The sequence below is a fragment of the Ornithorhynchus anatinus genome, chromosome 13 (genome assembly GCF_004115215.2).
Source record: "Ornithorhynchus anatinus isolate Pmale09 chromosome 13, mOrnAna1.pri.v4, whole genome shotgun sequence".
Classification (NCBI taxonomy): domain Eukaryota; kingdom Metazoa; phylum Chordata; class Mammalia; order Monotremata; family Ornithorhynchidae; genus Ornithorhynchus; species Ornithorhynchus anatinus.
Window position 1 is genome coordinate 3,437,171 of NC_041740.1, and position 21,758 is coordinate 3,458,928.

A 21,758-nucleotide genomic window follows, 5' to 3' on the forward strand; every position below is an offset into this window, starting at 1 on the left:
TCCAGGGAGTGTCCTCAGCTCCTGCCACCGCGGGGCCTCGACTCGCCCCATGAAGTCGCCTCATCATTTCGGGGTGTCCCCCGGCACCCCCGGGGAATAAGGTCCTAATTCAGTTCTCTGTCCCAGGGGGCCGGTTTAAGAAGGAGATTGTGGTGGATGGTCAGAGTTACCTGCTGTTGATCCGAGATGAAGGAGGGCCCCCCGAACTCCAGGTGAGCCCCTCCCGGCTCCCCTCTGCCGCCCGCTCCCCGATATCCCCTCTTCCCTCTCTCCTCTCAGGGCTGAGGGGAATCTTGTTCGAGCGCCGGGCCCCAGCTGGGAGGACGAGGGAGGCGAAGCCAGGGGACGGGGCGGGGTTCGAGAGGTCTGGTGGGCCCGGGAAGGGGCAGGGAGAGACGTCGGGGGGGTCGGGCCAGGGTGGAACGGTGTAGCCGGTCTCCCCGCAGTTTGCCGCCTGGGTGGACGCGGTGGTGTTCGTGTTTAGCCTGGAGGATGAGATCAGCTTCCAGACGGTGTACAACTACTTCCTGCGCCTGTGCAGCTACCGCAGCGCCAGCGAGGTGCCCATGGTGCTGGTGGGCACTCAGGGTGAGGCCGGAGGCGGAGGAGGGCCCGGTGTGGGGGTGGGGGCGGGGCGGAGAGGTTCCTGGGGCCTTCCGCTGACCCGGCCTCGTTGGGGGTTGCTCCCCCATTTCCGCTCCTTATGCTGACTGGGCCCAGCCCACCCCCATCTCAGAGAGAGGCACCCCACCCTTCCCAGCTCTTGCCCACAGCTATTGTGGCGGGCGTCCCTCCCCGTCCCTGCCCCTCTGAGGCCTCCCCCCACCCCGCCCCGGGACGGATCCCCGCCGAGCCCCCCGCTGAGCCCCCTCTCCTCCCTCAGACGCCATCAGCGCCGCGAACCCGCGGGTGATCGACGACAGCCGGGCCCGCAAGCTCTCCACGGACCTGAAGCGCTGCACCTACTACGAGACGTGTGCCACCTACGGGCTCAACGTGGAGCGGGTCTTCCAGGATGGTAACGGCTGGGGTCGGGGCCGGGGGCGAGGCCTGGGCATCTTCTCCGGCCTACCGTCCTCCCCGGCCCAACGCTGACCGCGTCGCCCTCCCTTCCGCCCCCACCCCCCGCAGTGGCGCAGAAGGTGGTGGCCCTGAGGAAGAAGCAGCAGCTCGCCATCGGGCCGTGCAAGTCGCTGCCCAACTCGCCCAGCCACTCGGCCGTGTCTGCCGCCTCCATCCCTGCCGTGCACATCAACCAGGTGGGAGTCCCTCCCCTCCCCTCGGTCCCCCTCGTCGTCATCACGCACGTCGGTCAGTTGGGCGCCTGGTCCCCTCCACTTGCCCCCCAGCCGCTCCCGCCGTTTGCTCTTGGTCCACCAACCGGACAGGCGGCAGGGGAACCCCCTCCTCCAAAACTTGCCTTTGCAGAGAGATAGCACAGACTACTACTGATAATGGTAATAAGAATGATAATAAAAAACAATAATTCTCGTACTTGTTAAGCGCTTACTATGTGCCAAGCACTGTTCTAAACGCCGGGGGAGATACAAGTCGGTCAGGTTAGTCTTAATCCCCATTTTACAGATGAGGTAACCGAGGCCCAGAGAAGTGACTTGGTGAAGGTCACAAAACAGACCTGTGGTGGAGCCGGGATCAGAACCCAGGTTCTCCTGACTCGCAGGTCCGTGCTCTATCCGCTGAGCCACACTGCTTCTCTAAGTCTGTTCTCCTGCACGGTATTTACTCGAAAGCTAGATTGGGAGAGACTAGAAGGGAGAGGCAGAGTGGAGTAGGTTTTTTTTAGGCCCACTGCCTGTTTTCTCCCAGGCCCATACCTTGATTTCCTCTAGGTATGGGGCATGCAGGCCCTTCTTATTTTCCAGAATCTGACTTACCACCACTCTCCCCCATCCCCTTTCTCCCCCCGCGGCCCCCTTTGTCTCCCTTCCCCTTCCGGCCGGGACTGGGGCCGCCCCTTCCCAGCTGGGACTTCACATTCCAGGGGGCCGGGTCTCCCAGAGGTCGGAGAGGGGGGAGCCGAGCTGGGGGTCCGGGAGGCGGGCCCTCCGGGTGGAGACCCTCACGCGCACCTGCCGCTCCCTGGAGGTGAGGTGGTCCCTCTGAGCCTGCTGCCCACTGCCTCGACTTACCCAGGTTGCCTGACCGTGCCCTGGCCACGCCCCCTCAGGGTCCGGCCTGACTTCTCATTCAATCTCTCGGAGTTTTGAGCGGAAGCTGGGCTCCTCGATTCTGTACCATCCCAAAAGAAGGCCCGGCCCAACTCCTCTGCTCCTCCTCCTGTGTTTTTTTTTCTTTTTTCTTAAATATGGTATTTAAGCAGCGCTTATTGTGTGCCAGGCACTGTACTAAGCGCTGAGATAGGTTCAAGCTACATGGGTCGGACACAGTCCCTGTCCCATATGGGGCTCACGGTCTTAATCCCCGTTTTACAGATGAGGGAACCGAGGCCCAGAGAAGTTAAGTGACTTGCCCAAGGTCACACACAGCAGACAAGTGGCGGAGCCGGGATTAGAACCCAGGTCCTCTGACTCCCAAGCCTGTGCTTTATCCACTAGGCCATGCTGCTTCGCACGCTCCTCCTCTATCTCCTCCTCTTCTTTTCCCCTTCTTCCTCCTCCTCCTCTCCTTCCTCCTCATCGTCCTCCTCTTCCTCCGTCCTCCTGCCGGTCTCTCAATCCCCTGCTCAGAGACCAGTTACCACAGCACCTGGCCCAGGCGCCCAGGAGGAGGGAGACATTCCACAGGCTCCTCATGGGTCTCCGCAAATCGCCTCACCCCATCAATCAATGGTATTTACTGAGCCCTTACTATGTGCAGGGCACCGTACTGAGCGGTTGGGAGAGGACGATACCACAGAAATAGCAGACGTGTTCCTTGCATCTTCTGAGTCCAGGGATCTTACCCTGCAAACGTGGCGGGGCAGGGCAGAGGAAGACTCGGGTGTTGGGAAAGAGCTCTCCGCGATTTGCAAGGGAGGTTGATCCCCCTTTGCCTCCCTCCCACACCCCTTTCTGTTTCCCCAACTAGACTGTAAGCTCGGGGTGGACGGGGAATGGGTTCTACCGACTCTATTACGGCGTGTGCGTCCAAATGCTTAGTACGGACGCTCTGCACGCAGGAAGCGCTCAGTAAATACCGTCGACTGATGTTTCTTCCACCTACGCTCTCCCCAAGCCACTGGACTCACCTCCTTCCACTCCCCTCTGTCAGTCTCCTGTGCTCTCCCCCGTCCCGGACCCCTCCTCCCCTCCGTTTCGTTTCCCTCTTGTCTGAGCCCATCCTGGCCCTTCCCAAGTGCCGGTACTCCCGGTTTCGCTTCCCGGCTCTACTCCCGAGGCGCTGACGGGCAGTGGTCCTCAAGCTTCACACCTGGCGTGCACCGTTGTTCCTGGGCACGCAGGGGCCGCTGGGCTCTAGAGTCTGGAAGGGGAGGAGGCGGGAAGGCAGGGTCCAAGTTCCCAGGGGTGGGGGAGTTGGGGCTATGCCCCAAGGAGGACGGTAAAGAAGGCTCTAAGCACCTCCGCTGGGCAGTCTTAAAGGGTCGGGGGGGGCAGAGGGTGTCTGACCCGACTTCTTCGGGGTCCTGCCCTAGGGCCTTAATGCCCGTTATCAGAGGGCATGAAGCAGCTGCACTTGGGCAGGGGGAGGATCAGCTTTTGCCGCAGGTGAGCGTTTCTATGGCTGGGGGACTGGATCGGACTTGATAGAACCGGAGGGAGCAGAGCCCTCAGCCTTCCCTTCCCTCCCTCCCCACCACTTCAGCCCCTCACCAGCCTTGCCTCCCCCTCCTCCCCTCTCAGACCCTCACCAGCCTTCCCTGCCTTCCCACAGTCCCTCGCCAGCCTCCCCTCCCCTTCCTCCCCCTTAATCCCCGTTTTACAGATGAGGGAACCGAGGCCCAGAGAAGTTAAGTGACTTGCCCAAGGTCACACACAGCAGACAAGTGGCGGAGCCGGGATTAGAACCCAGGTCCTCTGACTCCCAAGCCTGTGCTTTATCCACTAGGCCATGCTGCTTCGCACGCTCCTCCTCTATCTCCTCCTCTTCTTTTCCCCTTCTTCCTCCTCCTCCTCTCCTTCCTCCTCATCGTCCTCCTCTTCCTCCGTCCTCCTGCCGGTCTCTCAATCCCCTGCTCAGAGACCAGTTACCACAGCACCTGGCCCAGGCGCCCAGGAGGAGGGAGACATTCCACAGGCTCCTCATGGGTCTCCGCAAATCGCCTCACCCCATCAATCAATGGTATTTACTGAGCCCTTACTATGTGCAGGGCACCGTACTGAGCGGTTGGGAGAGGACGATACCACAGAAATAGCAGACGTGTTCCTTGCATCTTCTGAGTCCAGGGATCTTACCCTGCAAACGTGGCGGGGCAGGGCAGAGGAAGACTCGGGTGTTGGGAAAGAGCTCTCCGCGATTTGCAAGGGAGGTTGATCCCCCTTTGCCTCCCTCCCACACCCCTTTCTGTTTCCCCAACTAGACTGTAAGCTCGGGGTGGACGGGGAATGGGTTCTACCGACTCTATTACGGCGTGTGCGTCCAAATGCTTAGTACGGACGCTCTGCACGCAGGAAGCGCTCAGTAAATACCGTCGACTGATGTTTCTTCCACCTACGCTCTCCCCAAGCCACTGGACTCACCTCCTTCCACTCCCCTCTGTCAGTCTCCTGTGCTCTCCCCCGTCCCGGACCCCTCCTCCCCTCCGTTTCGTTTCCCTCTTGTCTGAGCCCATCCTGGCCCTTCCCAAGTGCCGGTACTCCCGGTTTCGCTTCCCGGCTCTACTCCCGAGGCGCTGACGGGCAGTGGTCCTCAAGCTTCACACCTGGCGTGCACCGTTGTTCCTGGGCACGCAGGGGCCGCTGGGCTCTAGAGTCTGGAAGGGGAGGAGGCGGGAAGGCAGGGTCCAAGTTCCCAGGGGTGGGGGAGTTGGGGCTATGCCCCAAGGAGGACGGTAAAGAAGGCTCTAAGCACCTCCGCTGGGCAGTCTTAAAGGGTCGGGGGGGGCAGAGGGTGTCTGACCCGACTTCTTCGGGGTCCTGCCCTAGGGCCTTAATGCCCGTTATCAGAGGGCATGAAGCAGCTGCACTTGGGCAGGGGGAGGATCAGCTTTTGCCGCAGGTGAGCGTTTCTATGGCTGGGGGACTGGATCGGACTTGATAGAACCGGAGGGAGCAGAGCCCTCAGCCTTCCCTTCCCTCCCTCCCCACCACTTCAGCCCCTCACCAGCCTTGCCTCCCCCTCCTCCCCTCTCAGACCCTCACCAGCCTTCCCTGCCTTCCCACAGTCCCTCGCCAGCCTCCCCTCCCCTTCCTCCCCCTTGAGCCCCTCGCAAGCCTTATCTCCCGTTCCTCCCCCAGAGCCCCTCACCAGCCACCTTTCACCCTCCTCCCCGCCGTGGCCTCTCCGCCCCTCGGCAGCCACCCTCCTGCCTTCTCTCCGCCCCTCGGCAGCTACCCCTCGGCCTTCTCCCTGCCCCTCAGTAGCCGCCCCTCGGCCTTCTCCCCAGCCCCCGGCAGCCGCCCCTCCCGGGGCTCCTGACCTCCCCTCGGCAGCCTCGGCCTCCCGGCCGCCCCTCGGCGGCCGCCCCCCTCTGCCTTCTCCCGCCCCCCGAGCCGCCGCCGCCGCCGCCGCCCCTCGGCCTCGTTGCCGGCCCTGAGCCGCCGCCGGGTCTGTCTCCCCCAGGCCACGAACGGCAGCGGCGGCGGCGCCTTCAGCGACTACTCGTCCTCGGTCCCCTCCACCCCGAGCATCAGCCAGCGGGAGCTGCGCATCGAGACCATCGCGGCCGCCTCCACGCCCACGCCCGTGCGCAAGCAGTCCAAGCGCCGCTCCAACATCTTCACGGTACGCGGGCCCCCGCCGGGGTGGCGCGGGGACGCGGCCGGGGGGCCGGGGCAGCCGGGGACGGCCCGCGCGCGGGCGGCGGAGGGCCGGGCCGCCGCCGGCTTGGGCTTCCCCACCTGTCTCCTTCCCTCCCTAGTCTCCCCGACCCACAGATCCATACGCCGATCCCCTCCCTGACATGCTTTCTTCCCCCCAGGTCTGGGCACCTGGCGCCACTCTCGGTCACATACACACACGCGCACACAAACACACGCACACGTCCCACCCTCTCGCTAAGCACAATGCTCCCCGCTCCAGCACAGCCCCTTCCCCATTCCCTCTAGCACCCAAACGGGCAGTTGAGGCCTCGGCTCCTCTCCCACACCCCGTCCCCCAGCCCCGGCTCTCCTGGGATGCTCCCCACAGCGTCTCGTCACTCCCCTCACCTGGACCTCAAGCCCCCCGTCCCCAACCCGGTCCTCCCCGGGCAGCCGTCGGGGGCCGGGCCGGCTGAGGCGGGCGGAGCGGGGCCGAGCCGAGCCCGCCGCGGGGCCTCTGGCGGTCATCGACGGTCCGGGAATCGATCCTTCCGCTGGGCTCGGTGTGCCCCTCCCCGGGTCCCAGAGCTTCGAGTCCAGCCCGACCTCTCTGGCCGGGCCTGGCTCTTGCTGGGCTGTCGTGAACGCCCCCCCCACCTACCCGCCCCGGGACGAGGCCCCCGCCGCCTTACTCATTCGGTCCGCGTCCTCCCCCGTCCCCTGCTGCCGGTCAGCCTGGGACCCCGCCCGCCCTGCTCCCGCTAGAGGCTGCTCTGACCCGCGGCCCAGCCCTCAGTTCGAGGACTAGCCTCACCCCTCTCCTTCCCTCCCTCCTCTCCCCTTCTCCCTTCCCTCCTCTCTCCTTCCTTCCCTCTTCACTCCCCTCCCTTCCCTCTTCTCCCATCCCCGGCCTCCTTCCCCTTCCGCCTCCACCTCCTTTCTCCTCCCTTCCCTCCTGTCCCCTTCCCGTCCTCTCCCCTCCCTTCCCTTCCATCCCTCCGGTCCCTTCCCCGCTCGCTCCTGTGCTGTCCGTGGCCCGCAGCTGCCTGCTCCCGTGCTCCCCCGCACCCCGCTCCTGCCGCTCTCACCCCCTGCTGCTGCGGACACCGTTGTCGGCTTGTGCACGCGCCGGTCACTCAGCGCCCCCTCTCCCCCGCCCCCGTGTGACGTTGACTCTGCGCTCCGTGACTCCGCTCTGTGGCACCAGTGGATGTCCCCGCCTCACGGCCATCCTCCTCGCGATTCATGCTCCGCCCGCCACCCTTCCCCCCTCCCCCCGCCTCCCCATCACCGTCCCCAGATTCATCACACGTTCTCCCACCTGCTGAGCATCAGCTCCCATGATGCATCGCCACCGTCGGATCTCGGTCACTATCGTTGCAGTAACGTCACGCGCCTTATTATCGTCGTTGCGGCGGTCGCCTCGCGGCCTCTCCATCCGTGCGATGGCGACCACGCTTTTCATCCTCGCCATGACTTCCTGCTCCATTGTTGCCGTGGTGACCTCACGATCTCTCCCATCTCTGTGATGGTGACCTCACTTTTCATCCTCACCGTGACTTCACGCTCCATTGTCGCCATGGTGACCTCAATCTCTCTCTCTCTCTCTCCCCCCGCCACACGACGGTGATCTCACTTTTCATTCTTGCCGTGACTTCACTCTCCCTTGTTGGCATGGTGACCTCACAGTTTCTCCATCCCTGCTGATGGTGACCTCGCTTTTCATCCTCGCCATGACCTCATGCTCCCTGGTCGCCGTGGTGACTTCATCCTCTCCATCCCCGCTGATGGCGAGCTCACTTTTCATCCTCGCCGTGACTTCACGCTCCCTCGCTGCCGTGGCGACCCCACGGTCTCTTCACCCCCGCGATGGCGACCTCGCTTTCTATCCTCGCCGCGACGTCCCGCTCCACCGTTGCCCCGGCGAACCTCACAGTCTCTCCGTCTCTGTGACGGCCGCCTCGCTTTTCATCCTCACTGTGACTTCCCGCGCCATTGTTGCCATGGTGACCTCAGTCTGTCCACCCCCGCATTGATGACCTCACCTCATTCTCGCCGTGACTTCACTCCCCTGTTGCCACGGTGACGTCACAGCCTCTCCATCCCTACTGATGGTGACCTCGCTTTTCACCCTCATCGTGACTTCACGCTCCCTTGTCGCCCCGGTGACGTCGCAGCCTCTCCATCCCTGCTGGTGGTGACCTCACTTTTCATCGTCGCCGTGACTTCACGCTCCCTTATTGCCACGGTGACCTGGCAGCCTCTCCATCCCCGCTGGTGGTGACCTCACTCTTCATCGTCGCCGTGACTTCACGCTCCCTTGTTGCCATGGTGACCTCACCCTCTCCATCATCCCGGTCGTGGTGACTTTCCGCCCCGCACCGTCACCGAGGGGGTTTCTCGGGCTTCCGCGCCCCCCCGGACCCCCCATCATCTGGCCACCTCCCCCCACCCGCGCTCGGCCACGGGGCTTTGCCTGCCTCCTCACGTCTCCCCCTCTGACCTCCGGCCTCGCCGCTCTGTGCCGCTGCTCTCGTGACCTCCCGGCTCGCCGCCGTCCCCGCCCCCGCCACCTCTCGTGCTCGGCTCGTCCCCGCCCCCCTCCCAGGGGGGCCGTCGGTCCCGGGCCTCCCGGGACCCTCCGACTGGGGATCCGGCGCCTCTCTGCCCGCCGACGGCACTGGGGTCCGGCGCGGGAGGAGCCGGTAGTTGGGGGGCGGGGGTCTTCTTGCCCGGCACCTGGGGCAGGGAGGGCGGCCGCCTTGGGGCGGCGCGCAGGCGACGGTCTGCTCTCGGAAGGTTCGTTTCCGACCCGTTCTCCCCCCGGCCCCGTTCCTCGAGACTGAATTTCTTCCTGAGGGGCCGACGCCTCTCCCGCCGCGGCCCCTCCCTCCCGGCCCCCGGCCGCCTCGGGGGGAGCAGGAGGGGCGGGCGACGGACCCACCAAGTGGCGAAAACCAGCGCCGTGCTGTCTGGTGCCCGCCTCCTCCTCCTCCTCCTCCTCCTTCTCCTCCTCCTCCTCGGGGCCCTCGGCCTCCTGACCCAGGCGCTCAGCCCTCTCCAGGGCTGACGGATTCGCGTCGGGCTCGAGTATAACTTGCCAAAAATCTTTATTCTTTCGATATTTGCAGATATGTGCCACTGTTTCCAACTTTTCATCAACAAAAAGGCCTTTCCAACTCCTTCCAAATTAGAAGAGCAGGTGGTGGCACCCACAGCACCTGTGGACACTCTCCTCCCCCTTCTCCCCCCACCCCCCCGGGGCGGGGCCGGAGGCGGGCCGGGCCCCGAGACCGCTCTCAGATGAGAAGCGTCGTCCGCGCTCCCCGCCGTGCTCCCCGCCGCGCTCCCCGCCGTGCTCCCCGCTCCAGAGACTCGCAGGAACCTTTGTAACTAACCCCCGCGGCCCCCCACCCCTCAGCCCCCCGCCCCAGGGAAGGCTAGAAAGACCAGCGGCTGCGGGGCCGCCCGGGGGATCGGGCCCGGCCGGACGCCGCCGGCCCGCGGAAGAGGGAAGCCCGGCCCCAGCGGCCCCACGGGGGCGTGACGGCGGCCACCGAGGGGACGGGGCGTCCAGCAGCTGCTCCGGCCCGGTCGCTCCTGGGGGGAGAAGTCCGTCCCTCCGGCCCCTCCCCCCGCCCCCTTCTTTCCTCCTGCCGCTCCTTCCTGCATGGACTCTTCTGCCGCTCCTCCGCCCGCTCCGGCTCCGGACTCCGCCGCTTGCCTCTTCCCCTCTCTTTCCGGTCGCCTTCGTTCCCGGGAGCCGAGGCCGGGCTGTCCGGAACCCCGGGCCCGCGGGGGCGGGGGAGACGCGGCCCCGCTCCTCCGCGCTCCTCCCCTCCCCCCCTCCCCCCTCGGTGGGCCCGCCCGCGCCCTCCCTTTCTCCTCCTCCTCCTCACCTCCCGCCACCGGCCCCCCGAACTCGTGCTGCCGCTGGATGTCGCGCCCCGTGCTGCCAGCCGCCCGTCCCCCCCGCCCGCCCGCCCCGGGCGCCTCGCCCGGCGCGGCCTCGGTGTCTCGTGTCCTGGCTCTGTTGTAAGGGCGGCGGGCGCCGGCCCCGTAACCCGTGCTGCTGCTCTGTATGGTGCCGTGTGTAAGAGAATAAACCCGTTGGAATACGCGTGGTCTCCGTTCCTTCCCTCGCCCGCCGCCCGCCACGGTCAGGCCCCGCCTCAGGCCCCCCGGACCCCCTCGCCCCCGGCCCCGGGGAGGGGGGCGGTGGAGGGGGGGAGCAGGGAGCTCGGAGGGGCCGCCCCGGCCCCGCCCCCCGGCCCCGCCGCCCCCCACCCCCGCCCTCTGACGTTCCCGTGCCTCTTCTCTTGCAGTCTCGGAAGGGTGCGGACCCGGAGCGGGACAAGAAGGCCCCGGAGTGTAAGGTGGACAGCATCGGCAGCGGACGGGCCATCCCCATCAAGCAGGTTAGCACTTGACCGCCGTCCCCTCGGCCCCGGGTCCCGAGGTTGTCAGTGCCTCCGTTCGACGGTGTGCGGGGGGAGGGGAAGCGTCCCTCTCCCGGGCAGCGAGGGCCCTCCTCCCCGCCCGGCCCCCTGCCCGGGCGCTCCGGAGGTGGTTGGAAGTTGGGCGCCAAGAGCAAAGAGGAAGGCTCCTTGGGACCGCAGGGCCCGAGTCTTGGGGGGGTCCTGCCCACCTTCCGCCCGCCCCCCGGGCATCATTCGCTCCCGCTCCCGGATGAGCCGGCAGAGGACCGTTTTGGGGGACGGTTTGGCTGTCGTCCAGGCAAGCGGAGCAGAGCCCCACGGTCAGTGTGTCGGTCAGCGCGTCCGGACGGCGGGGTCCCTTACGCTCGCCGTCCGTGTGTCCGCGCGGAGACTCCCGTGCGCTCCCGGTCGGCGGGTCTGGGCAGAAGCTCCCGAGGGCTCGCGGTCAGCGTGTCTGGGAAGCGGGGTTCCGTCGGCTCAGTCTGTCCGGGCGGCGGGGTTCTGTGTGCATGCGGTCAGTGCGTCTGGACGGCGGGGTCCCTTGTGGCCAAGGTCAGCGAGTCCAGGACAGCGGACCAATCTAGTGACCAATCTCAGAGATCAGAGCCTTTGATCTTGCATTGTATCCCTCGGGCGCTTAGCACATAATAAGCCTTTAATAAGTGCCCCTCTTCTTATTGCCATTGTATTGTTATTGATAGAGAGGAGGATGTTGGCAGGTTTTAACCCCGTTTGGGAGCCGGGGGCCGCCGGGGGTTAGGGAGCATGGGTCCGGGCGGGTTGCCCGGTCAACGGTGAGGCCGGGACGGGAATGGCGGCGGTCGGGCCTGTCCCGTAACGCGGGGTTTCTCCGAGGCGGCGCGGCGGTGATGATGATTCATTCGGTCGTATTTATTGAGCGCTTACTGTGTGCAGAGCATGATGATGATGATATTTGTTTAAGTGCTTACTATGTGCCAAGCACTGTCCTAAGCACTGGGGTAGATACAGGTAATCGGGTTGTCCCCCGTGGGGCTCACAGTCTTCATCCCCATTTTCAGATGAGGTAACTGAGGCCCGGAGAAGTGAAGTGACTTGCCCAAAGTCACCCAGCTGACAAGTGGCAGAGCTGGGATTAGAACCCAAGACCTCTGAGTAGAACTCATGACCTCTGACCCCCAAGCCTGTGCTTTTTCCACCGAGCCGTGCTGCTTCATTATGGCATTTGTTAAGCGCTTACTATGTGCTGAGCACTGTTGTGAGCACTGGGGTGGTACAAGGTAATCAGGTTGTCTCATGTGGGACTCAGTCTTAATCCCCATTTTACAGATGAGGGAACTGAGGCACAGAGAAGTTAATTATAATAATGATGGCATTTGTTAAGCGCTTATGTGCAAAGCACTGTTCTAAGCACTGGGGAGAATACAAGGTGATCAGGTTGTCCCATGTGGGGCATGCAGTGTTAATTTCCATTTTACAGATGGAGTAACTGAGGCCCAGTGATGTGACTTGCCCAAAGCCACAGAGCTGACAAGTGGCGGAGTGGGGATTCGAACCCATGACCTCCGACTCCCAAGCCCCGGCTCTGGCCACTGAGCCACGCCGATTCCCTAATTAAGCCACTCAATAATAATAACAATAATAACGTTGGTATTTGTTAAGCGCTTACTATGTGCCGAGCACTGTTCTAAGCGCTGGGGGAGATACGGGGTCATCAGGTTGTCCCACGTGAGGCTCCCAGTTAATCCCTATTTTCCAGATGAGGGAACTGAGGCCCAGAGAAGCGAAGTGACTTGCCCACGGTCACACAGTGGAGAAGTGGCAGAGCCGGAAATCGAACCCATGACCTCTGACTCCCAAGCCCGAGCTCTTTCCACTGAGCCACGCTGCTTCTCTCCTTAAGCCACGCAGCTGACAAGTGGCGGAGGCGGGATCAGAACCCACATCCCCTGAATCCCAAACCCGGGCTCTAACCACTGAGCCACGCTGCCGCTTAGCGATGGAGACCCGCGGGCCTCTTGGAACACGTGACTCGCCCCCTCCCGGGTCCCTCCGGGGCTCCGCCCACCGGGCGTGGCCCCGCCCCCATGCCGGGCCCCCATTGGCTGCGCCCCACAGACCGTCTCCCCATTGGCTCCGCCCCTCCCTCTCCCCGTGGCTCCGCCCCCCCGACCGTCCCCGGCTGTACCCGGCGTGGCCAGCAGGTGGCAGCCTCCTCCCGCTAAAGAGGCGGCCTATGGCGGGGCACGTGGTGGGCAGGGAGACCTCACAGTTTAGGACAATGTTGCGCGCAATAACGGGACGGACCATCCCGCTGCCCTCGCCGGGGGCAGGGCCGGAGGGCGGCAGCTCCGTCATTCCGCCGGGGTGGCCCAGGGAGGGCTGGCACCCCTTGACTGGGAAGGGCAGAGCGGGGCGGGCGCGGGTGCCCCCAGCGCTGCTTGGGATGGGGCGCGTATTCGTTCAAGAGTATTTATTGAGCGCTTACTATGTGCAGAGCACTGGACTAAGCGCTTGGAATGAACAAGTCGGCAACAGATAGAGACAGTCCCTGCCGTTTGACGGGCTTACAGTCTAATCATTAAGGTATTGATATGTATTAATAATAATAATAATAATGTTGGTGTTTGTTAAGCGCTTACTATGTGCAGAGCACTGTTCTAAGTGCTGGGTAGACACAGGGGAATCAGTCCCTCGTGAGCTTCACAGTCTTAATCCCCATTTAGCAGATGAGGTCACTGAGGCCCAGAGAGGTGAAGTGACTTGCCCACAGTCACCCAGCCTGTGACAGAGCCGGCAGAGCTGGGATTCGAACCCTTGACTTCTGACTCCCAAGCCCGGGCTCTTTTCCACTGGGGGCTCATTGGAAAGAACCCGGGCTTGGGAGTCAGAGGTCACCGGTTCGAATCCCGGCTCCGCCGCTTAGCTGTGTGACTGTGGGCATGTCACTTCGCTTCTCTGGGCCTCGGTGACCTCATCTGGAAAATGGGGATAAAGACTGAGAGCCTCACTTGGGACAGCCTGACGACCCTGGATCTCCCCCAGCGCTTAGAACAGTGCTCTGCACATAGTAAGCGCTTAATACCAACATTAGAGGTTATGGGTTGGAATCCCGGCTCTGCCACGCGTGTGACTGTGGGCAAGTCACTTTACTTCTCTCTGCCTCAGTTGCCTCATCTGTACAATGGGGATGGAGACTGTGAGCCTCATTTGGGACAACCTGATGACCCTGGATCTACCCCAGCGCTTAGAACAGTGCTCTGCACATAGTAAGCGCTTAAATACCAACATTATTATTATTACCCCACCGGGGCTAGGGGTGGGCCACAGCTGGGCCCCGGCGGAGCTGGAGGGGCAGAGCCGGGAGGCCCCAGAGCTTTGGGAGAGCTGGGGATCGTGAGGAAATGTCAGGGGCTGCAGCAGCAGCAGCAGCCCACCCAGGACTGTCACCGGCGTGCAAGGCCACCGCCTCTTGCCGCCCCATGCTTGCAGCAGAAAGAGCCCAGGCTTGGGAGTCAGGGGTCGTGGGTTCTAATCCCCGCTCCGCCCCTTGTCTGCTGTGTGACCCCGGGCGAGTTACTTCACTTCTCTGGGCCTCAGCGACCACATCTGTAAAATGGGGATGAAGACTGTGAGCCCCACGTGGGACAGCCTGATCACCTTGTCTCTACCCCAGCGCTTAGAACAGGGCTGGGCACCGAATAAGCTCTTACCGTATACCGTCATTATTATTATAATTGTTCGTTGTCCCCCTGGGTAGGCGGCTAGGACCGGCCTTCCCCTCCTCCTCCCCATGCCGGGCTCGTGCCGACCCCACCCCTCAGATCACCTGGACCTCGTGCGGGGCCCCGCTCCTCGGCTCCCTTCCTCTGTCCAGCGCTTAGAACAGTGCTTGGCACAGAGTCAGAGCCTAACAAATACCGTCCTTATTATTGGTGCCCTCCCGGGCCTCTCCCCGGGCTCATGCCGGCCCGTTAGAGAAGCAGCCTGGCTCAGTGGCAAGAGCCCGGGCTGGGGAGTCGGGGGTCATGGGTTCTAATCCCAGCTCTGCCACTTGTCGGCTGGGGGACCGTGGGCAAGTCACTTCACTACTCTGGGCCTCAGTGACCTCATCTGGAAAATGGGGATGAAGACTGTGAACCTCCGGTGGGACCACCTGATGACGCCGGAGCTCCCCCAGCGCTTAGAACAGTGCTCTGCACAGAGTAAGCGCTTAGCAAATACCAACATTATTATTATTATTATTATTATTATTATTATCATCACGTGGAGCTCGTGCCGGCTCCGCCGCCCCCCCCCCCCCCCCAGCCCTCTCCGGGCTCGTGCCGGCCCCGCCCTTCAGGTCACGTGGAGCTCGCGCCGGCCCCGCCCTCGGGTCACGTGGAGCTCGCGCCTCCCCGTCCCTCGGGTCACGTGGAGCTCGCGCCGGCCCCGCCCCTCCCTCGGCTCCCCTCCTGCGATTGGTGCTGGCTCCGCCCCCCTCCGCCCCTTCCCCCAGGCTCGCGCTAGCCCCGCCCCTCGGGTCACGTGGGTCTGGTGCTGGCCCCTCCTGTGATTGGTGCCGGCTCCTCCCCGGGCTCGCGCCGGCCCCGCCCCTCGGCTCTCCTGTGATTGGTGCCGGCTCCGCCCCCCGACTCCTCCCCGCTCTCGCGCCGGCCCCGCCCCTCGGGTCACGTGGCGCTCGCGCCGGCCCCGCCCCCCCTCCCCCTCCCCCGCTCCCGGGCTCCCGCGGCGCCTGGAGATTGCAGTGGAGTTTCCATTTGCGTTATTCCCAATCAATCCCGGCTCCGCAATTAAGTGGGCCCCCAGAGACCCCCACCCACAGAGGGGGGCCCCCAAATGCCCTTTCCCAGCAGCCTCTGGGGCAGGGGCGCCACCCCCGCTGCCCCGCAGGCTCCTGGGATATGATAATGTTCATTCACTAGTATCTATTGAGCGCTTACTAGGTGCAGAGCACTGTACTAAGCGCTTGGAAGGGACAAATCGGCTACAGATAGGTACAGGTAATAGAAGGAATAATAATAACGTTGATATTTGTTAGGCGCTTACTATGTGCTGTTCTAAGCGCCGGGGGAGATACAGGGTAACCAGGTTGTCCCTCATGAGGCTCACAGTCTTCATCCCCATTTTACAGATGAGGGAACTGAGGCCCAGAGAAGTGAAGTGACTTGCCCGCAGTCACCCAGCTGACAAGTGGCAGAGCCGGGATTCGAACCCAGGACCTCGGACTCCCAAGACCGGTTTCTTTCCACTGAGCCACGCTGCTTCTCAAGCAGGAAGAGAAGTGGTGTGGCCTAATGGGGAGAGCCCGGGCCTGGGCGTCCTGGGGTGCTAATCCCGGCTCTGCCGTTTGTCCCCTGCGCGACCTGGGCAAGTCACTGCCCTGTGCTTCGTTAACCTCAACCGTACCGTGGGGATTAAGACTGTGAGCCCCACGTGGGACATGGCCCGTGTCCGACCTGATTAGCTTGGATCCCTCCTAGCCTTCGAAACGGTACAAATGTCATAAAAAGGAGTAATCGCGTCGCTCGGTATTTGCTCCGTGTTAAGCGTCCGGGTCAACGAAGGATAATCAGGCCGAGGGGAAAGGAGAGGGTGTCAGCCCCTTGTATCCGGTCGGGCTGTTTATCCCGGAGACGCTTGGGGATGGAACCGCTTACCTGCACAGGGTCTGGTTCCTCCCCCGACCCCGCCAGGAGTGGCCCTTTGTGGGGGCTCAGATGATTGGAATTTGAGTGACACTGAGTTCCCCCAACCCTCTCTCTCACCCACCACAGTGGTCACCCCCCTCCTGTGGAGGTGGCCACCTGGGTCCTGTTTGCCAACGAGAAAGCCCACTCCAGGAAGGTAGCTGGGCGACATCAATCGATCGTTTTCATTGAGCATTGTAATTACTGAGCATTTACAGTGTGCAGCAGAGCACCGTACTGAGCGCTTGGGAGAGTACAGTAGACGCAGTCCGTGCCCTTGAGGAGCTTCCAATCTAGCCAGGGCTTGGAGAGGTTTAGACGCCGTTGCAATTTGACCATGGCAGAGAGATCCCAATCGAGCCAGAGCCGCCAGACGTGGCTGCACTCTTGGGGAGTCGTGGGCGGGGTGGGTGGGAGGGCTGGTGAGTCTTCCCGTCGTCGTTTCTGGGAAGAGTGTCTCCCGGAAAAGGGGCTCGGACCCGGGATTTGCAGGGTGGGACACCAGGTCGGCTGTTGGGAGGAAAACCCTGTCCCAGACTAGGAGGGGCAGGAATGGGGCCCGGGTGACGGGGAAGAAGAGGGGTGAGGGGCCAGAAAGCGGCCTGCGAGATGGGAAAGCCGATCGTGGGGGCCCACTGACTCCGATGTGCTCTCCCTAGCCCCTAGCATAGTGCTCTGCACACTGAAACACTCAATAAATACCATTGATTGGGCGAATGGGGCAGGAAGGACGGTTCTTCCTGACATTTCGTGAGCGTCTACTTGACGCCCAGCACCTGTGCTAGGTGCTTGGGATTATCTGAGGCGATCAGTCCGCGGCAGCCCTGCCCAAAAGGAGCTGACAACTCTGGGGAGGGAAGACAAACACAGAGACAAACAACGGAAATGGTGGGGGGTGAAGGATGTGGGAAGAGTCAATGACTCCGATCCTCATTTCCCAGAGGCCTTTGGGACGGCCAGGATAGCGGCCTGCCTTTTTACTTTGTAATTGGTATTTGCTAAGCATTCACCGTGTGTCCAACAGTGTTCTAAACTCTGGGGTGGGTACAAGTTAATTAGGTAGGACAGAGTCCCTGTCCCACAAGGGGCTCACAGTCTAAGTTGGAGGGAGAACAGAGATTTAATTTAATTTACAGTTGAGGAAACAGGTATAGAGAAGTGAAGTGACTTGCCCTAGGTCATACAGCAAGCAATTGGCAGAGCCGGGATTAGCACCCATCCCCATCCATGCTCCCGTCCCCAGCGCCTCCTGTCCATTTCCCAGGCGCTGAGGGGTCCCCCCCTCCCCAAAGCGGAGGGCTGCTGTAGGGCTGGGTCCCATGTGGTCCTATGGGCAAGCCCACTCCCTTAGGAGCTCAGCCAGCCCCGAAGGTGGGACTCGGTTTCCAGAGAAGACTCTGCTGGATGGGGGCCCTGGTCTCACGGTGCCTTCCAAGTCCCCAGGACTGGCTGTCTCCTCCTCTCACGAGCTCTGTCCATGCCCCCTAGCCCGCCGACCCAAGAGGGCCAGACTGGGGCTGCCGGCCGTGGCCCTGCCCTTCCCTCCCAACTCTTTCCTTCCCTTCCCACTAGGACTGTCCTCGGCGCTGGGCCTGTGTCGTGGGCATCTGTGCCCACTCGCTGGCTGTAGGGATCATAGGCCCCATCAGCCCTCAGGGGCCACCAGCCACTCGTAGGCAGCCAACATCAAGGCTTCAGATACCTAGATAGATAAATAAATGGCATAACTAAACTGACTAGGCCTGAGGGGAGACGGGAAGGGGGCACGGTGGGCTATTTAAGTCTCTGTCACCTGGCTGGAGAGAGGACCCCCGAACCACCTCCAGCCCCTCGAGGTCGACGCCGCTCCCCCGATTCTCCTGTTGAGCAGCTTTTCCAGAGGCTGAATTGCTTGCCGGCCGCCAGGCTGTCTGCCTGGCTTGAGGGGGGCACCGGCGGGATGGGGGAGGAAGGGAGCGAGTGCGACCCGGAGTGCGTCGGCTTGCCTGCCTGGGCACAGCTGTATTATCGCTCCGGGGGAGTAGGGAGGGGACCCTGTGGGATTTACCCCCTTTAATCCCCCCCCTCAGCCCTATAGCACTTATGTCTGTATCCACAGTTGACTGATTTCTATTAATATCTGACTCCCCCTCTAGACTGGAAGCTCTGTGGGGGCTCGTGTCTACCAGCTCTGTCATACTGTACTCCCCCAAGTGCTTAGTACAGTGCTCTGCACTCAGTAAGCGTCATTGATTGGTTAATCCATTGGGGGGAGAGGCAGGCCCAGAGGTGAAGGGACCCCTCCGCACTCCCCGTCTCCGGGTCCGTCGCGGGTGCAAGAGGCGACCCAGTAAAGTCCCTAGCCAGGTCGGGCGGCCTGCTCGCTCCGGCCCCGGGAACCAAAGCCGGTAGCCGTCCCTCCGCGGGGGCCGGGGAGCCGACAGTCGAGGCCCTCCTTCCGTGGGGGCCCCGGCGGGCTCTGGCCCTGAGCCGCCGGCCCCGAACCCCTCTCTGTCCACAGGGGATTCTGCTGAAGCGGAGCGGCAAGTCCCTGAACAAGGAATGGAAGAAGAAGTACGTGACGCTGTGTGACAACGGGCTCCTCACCTACCACCCCAGTTTGCATGTGAGTCCCTGGCGGAGAGCGGGCGGGACGGCGGCCGGGAGAGACCCAGCCGTGAAAGGTCGGAACCAGCAGCAAGGTGGACTGGGAGGGGAGGTGTTCGTGGCGCCGCCGGCCGAGGGCTCGGACACCTCGTTGAGCGCCCGCCCCCGGGGAGGTTGGCGGGAGGTAGGGGGAGGCTCAGGCCCGGCGTTGACCCTGGGAGACACCCACGGTCTCCCCGTCCCTTGCGGCGCTTCCCACCCCCGGTCGGACGGCCCCGGTTCTCACCATGGGCCCCATGGTGGTCGGATTCCGACCCGAGGATGGGCCCCGGGCTGCCTTGAGCCGTCCCTCCCTCCTGGACTTGGCATGGCCTCCCTCACTTCCCCGAGGACTCTGCCGTGTCCATCCGGTCCGGGGCACCCACAGCTCTGGCCTGTGGGCCAGAGGACCACCGGGAGGACATCCTGGGACCCGGAGGGGTGTCGGCGGAGGCGGTGTGGCGGGGGAGGTGGTAGGAGTCGAAGGGGGCTGGTTCTCTCTGTCGGTGAGCCCTGCCTCGCGGCTTGGGGGTGTGGGGGTGAGGGCGCGGCACGGAAGCTGGGTGGCCCCTGTGGCAGCTCCCCACCCCCATCCCTGCGTGGCTCCAGTACACAGCTGTCTCCCGAATCCATCTCTGTCACCACCCCACTGTGGGGCTAATGAGCTCTCCCGCTCAGCACCCCCCGGGCACAGCACGGGGCCCCATCACCCCCGGCTCCCAGAGCCCCAACCCGCCCTGGCTCTGCCCTCTCGGGACCGCCGGCGGCCAGGATCGGAGGGGTTGCCTAAGGGAAGAGTAGGAGAGGCTGAGGGGGGTATCTGGTACTGATTCCAGGGGTTCAGGCTCGCCCGGGGAAGAGCTCGGTCTCGGCACCCCTCAATCGGCCGTTGAGCCGGATTTATCGCCCGCCCTAGTGGTGGTGTCCCGGGCGCCGACCGGACGGCTCCGGAGGTGGCGGGGGAGCTGGGGCCACTGGCTGGCGTTTGTCCTGGGGTCCCCCATGTACCCTCCCACTCCACCACACCAATGAGGGGGGAGGGAAGACGGGAGGAGCCATCACGCCCTGCAGTGGAGGGGCAGTTTGGGAGGGTCCACCCTAGGGAAGTAGCCCAGGTGACCCTCCCCACGGGACCCAAGTTCCCCTGCTTCCAGGCAGCCAGCTCTGCCCTCCCTGCTCCCGGGCTTCTGCCGTCAGGGAAGAGGACCGGCTGGGGAGGGGCCGGTAGCCGGACTTCGCGGCTCCGAGTCCCTCGGCCTCCCCGTTTCCCGCCCGGCCCTGCCGGGGAGAGGGAAGCCACAGCGCGAGTGGGCCAACGGAGAGGCAGGAGGACGGACACCGTGTTGGTGAGCTCCGGCCTGGCAGGGGCGGGAGAGAGGTTACAGGGAAGGGGCGGTGGATCGCTCCGGCCGGTGAGCTGGGCCACCGGCCCCGCCTTCCCGGACGACCGGCCGTTCGGGACCGGGCGGGAGCGGCTCAAGAAGCCGAAGGCCACGGTGGTCGGACTCCATGGGCCCAGACGACTCAGTCTCTTGGGCCGCTCCTGCGGAGATCTTGGCTCCCAGCTGGAGCCGTGGCGACCCCGCTGCCCTGGGTGGGTGGAGGCCAGGTGGGAGAGCCCTGGGGGGTCTTGGGGCGGGGGAGGGCCTGACCCCACACCCAGCTTTGCCTCGGTGCCCTCCCCACCCCCTCAGGGCGTGGCCGGCAGTGATAGCAGAAGGGAAGGTAGCCGCTTCCCTCTTAATTGAAGGGAACTTGCTCTTGCTGCCTCTCCTTGACCGAGACCCCCGGGATGCCCCTTCCGGTCAGGGAGCCGACACAAGGGTTTGCTGGTGAGGACCAGGCCCGAGGCTCTAGAGGTGGTCAAGCCCGGCGAGGAACTTCGGGGTGCGGGGCGCCCCCGAGGAAGCCCTCCGCCCAGCCCCGCCCCTCCCCTCCCCTTGCAGAGAGGGAACCCCCCAGCGCTCCCCCGGGGGCGGGGCCGGGGTCCCCTTGCCCGCTCCCGCCGGGCGCCAGGCCCCTCCAGAACTCCTCGCATTTCGCAGCCAGCCGACCCATTCACACAATCACCTTCTGTTAATTCTATCTGCAACATCAATTAAATTGTTTGTAGAAACTAATTGAATGTGGCTTAATCACACATCTTAATAGCTTTCCACGCTCTGAACTCGTTGTTAATTCCAGTAATAAAACGAGATGAGAACGCTGGCTGGGTAATTAGCGAGGAGGCTGGGGAAGAAATTGCCGTTTGATGGTGGGTAATAAAGGCAGCCGCGGTGACCGCTCTCCGGAGCCGCCGCGGCCGCCCCGCGCTTCCGTTCTGCTGACGGAGGGAGACGCTGCCGGCCACTTCCCTTCCCCCGTCCCCCCGAGGTGTCCAACGTGGCTCCGTCCCGGGCAGCCACCCCCGGGCCCCCTCACCCCTAGCCCCAAGCTCCAGGCGTCGGCGGAGCTCGGGGGGGCAGCGCGGTAGTCAGACCAGGCCCTGAGGGAGAGAGGGAGGAACGACCGGTGGGGCCCGGGCCCCGCGGGAGAGGCTGAAGCCGGGCCGGGCAGCAAGGCGGCCCCATCCCCTCCTGGGGTCCTCGCCGTCGGGGGTGCCGGGGCCCGCCGTCACCGCTGCCGCGACCTGCTTGTGAACTGGAGCGGACCCGAGCGACACCCCCTCCTGCCCCCGGAGCGCGAGGAGGCCGGGACTCTGTCTCGAGGTGGTCCCGAAACCAGTGCCCGTGCGGGAGCCTGGAGTGGGTGGGGGTGGCAGAGATGGGGGGGCGCCGCATCTGGGCTGGCCGGGGATGGGCAGCTGGGGAGCCGGAGGCTCTGGGGGTGAGGGGCAGTGGCGGGTGTGGGCTGAGAGTGCACGGGGGAGGGGGTGGAGGAGGTCCAGTCCGGCCTGGGGTGGGAGGGACACTGACCAGGCTGGGAAGTCCTTGGTTACAGTTGAGTGAGGAAGCGGGGCTCCCTGGGGCCCGGGGCCTCTGGGGGTCCCTGAGCTTATTGGTCTTGGCCTTCCCAGGATCTGAGCTCAGGGGTCCAGGGGAGGAGGAGAGAGCCCCGAGGGGCTTGGGAAGGTGGGGGGTTTCCTCAGGCCACCGCGGGAGCCGTGTGTCGCCTGTGGGAGCGTGTGTCCGGAGTGTGCAAGCTGA

At 64.0% G+C, this 21,758-nt stretch overlaps 1 protein-coding gene across 1 annotated transcript in view; it reads left to right on the forward strand.

Annotated features, from left to right (window-relative positions):
* Positions 1 to 464: 464 nt before the first annotated feature.
* AGAP3 (ArfGAP with GTPase domain, ankyrin repeat and PH domain 3) overlaps positions 465 to 21,758 on the forward strand; it is a 32,389-nt gene continuing 11,095 nt past the window's right edge. The window contains exons 1-5 of the mRNA XM_029078451.2: positions 465 to 588; positions 884 to 1,018; positions 1,132 to 1,259; positions 10,205 to 10,297; positions 18,488 to 18,592. Coding sequence (XP_028934284.1) covers positions 567 to 588; positions 884 to 1,018; positions 1,132 to 1,259; positions 10,205 to 10,297; positions 18,488 to 18,592 — 483 coding nt within the window. The 5' untranslated portion in view covers positions 465 to 566. The remainder of the gene's footprint in view (positions 589 to 883; positions 1,019 to 1,131; positions 1,260 to 10,204; positions 10,298 to 18,487; positions 18,593 to 21,758) is intronic.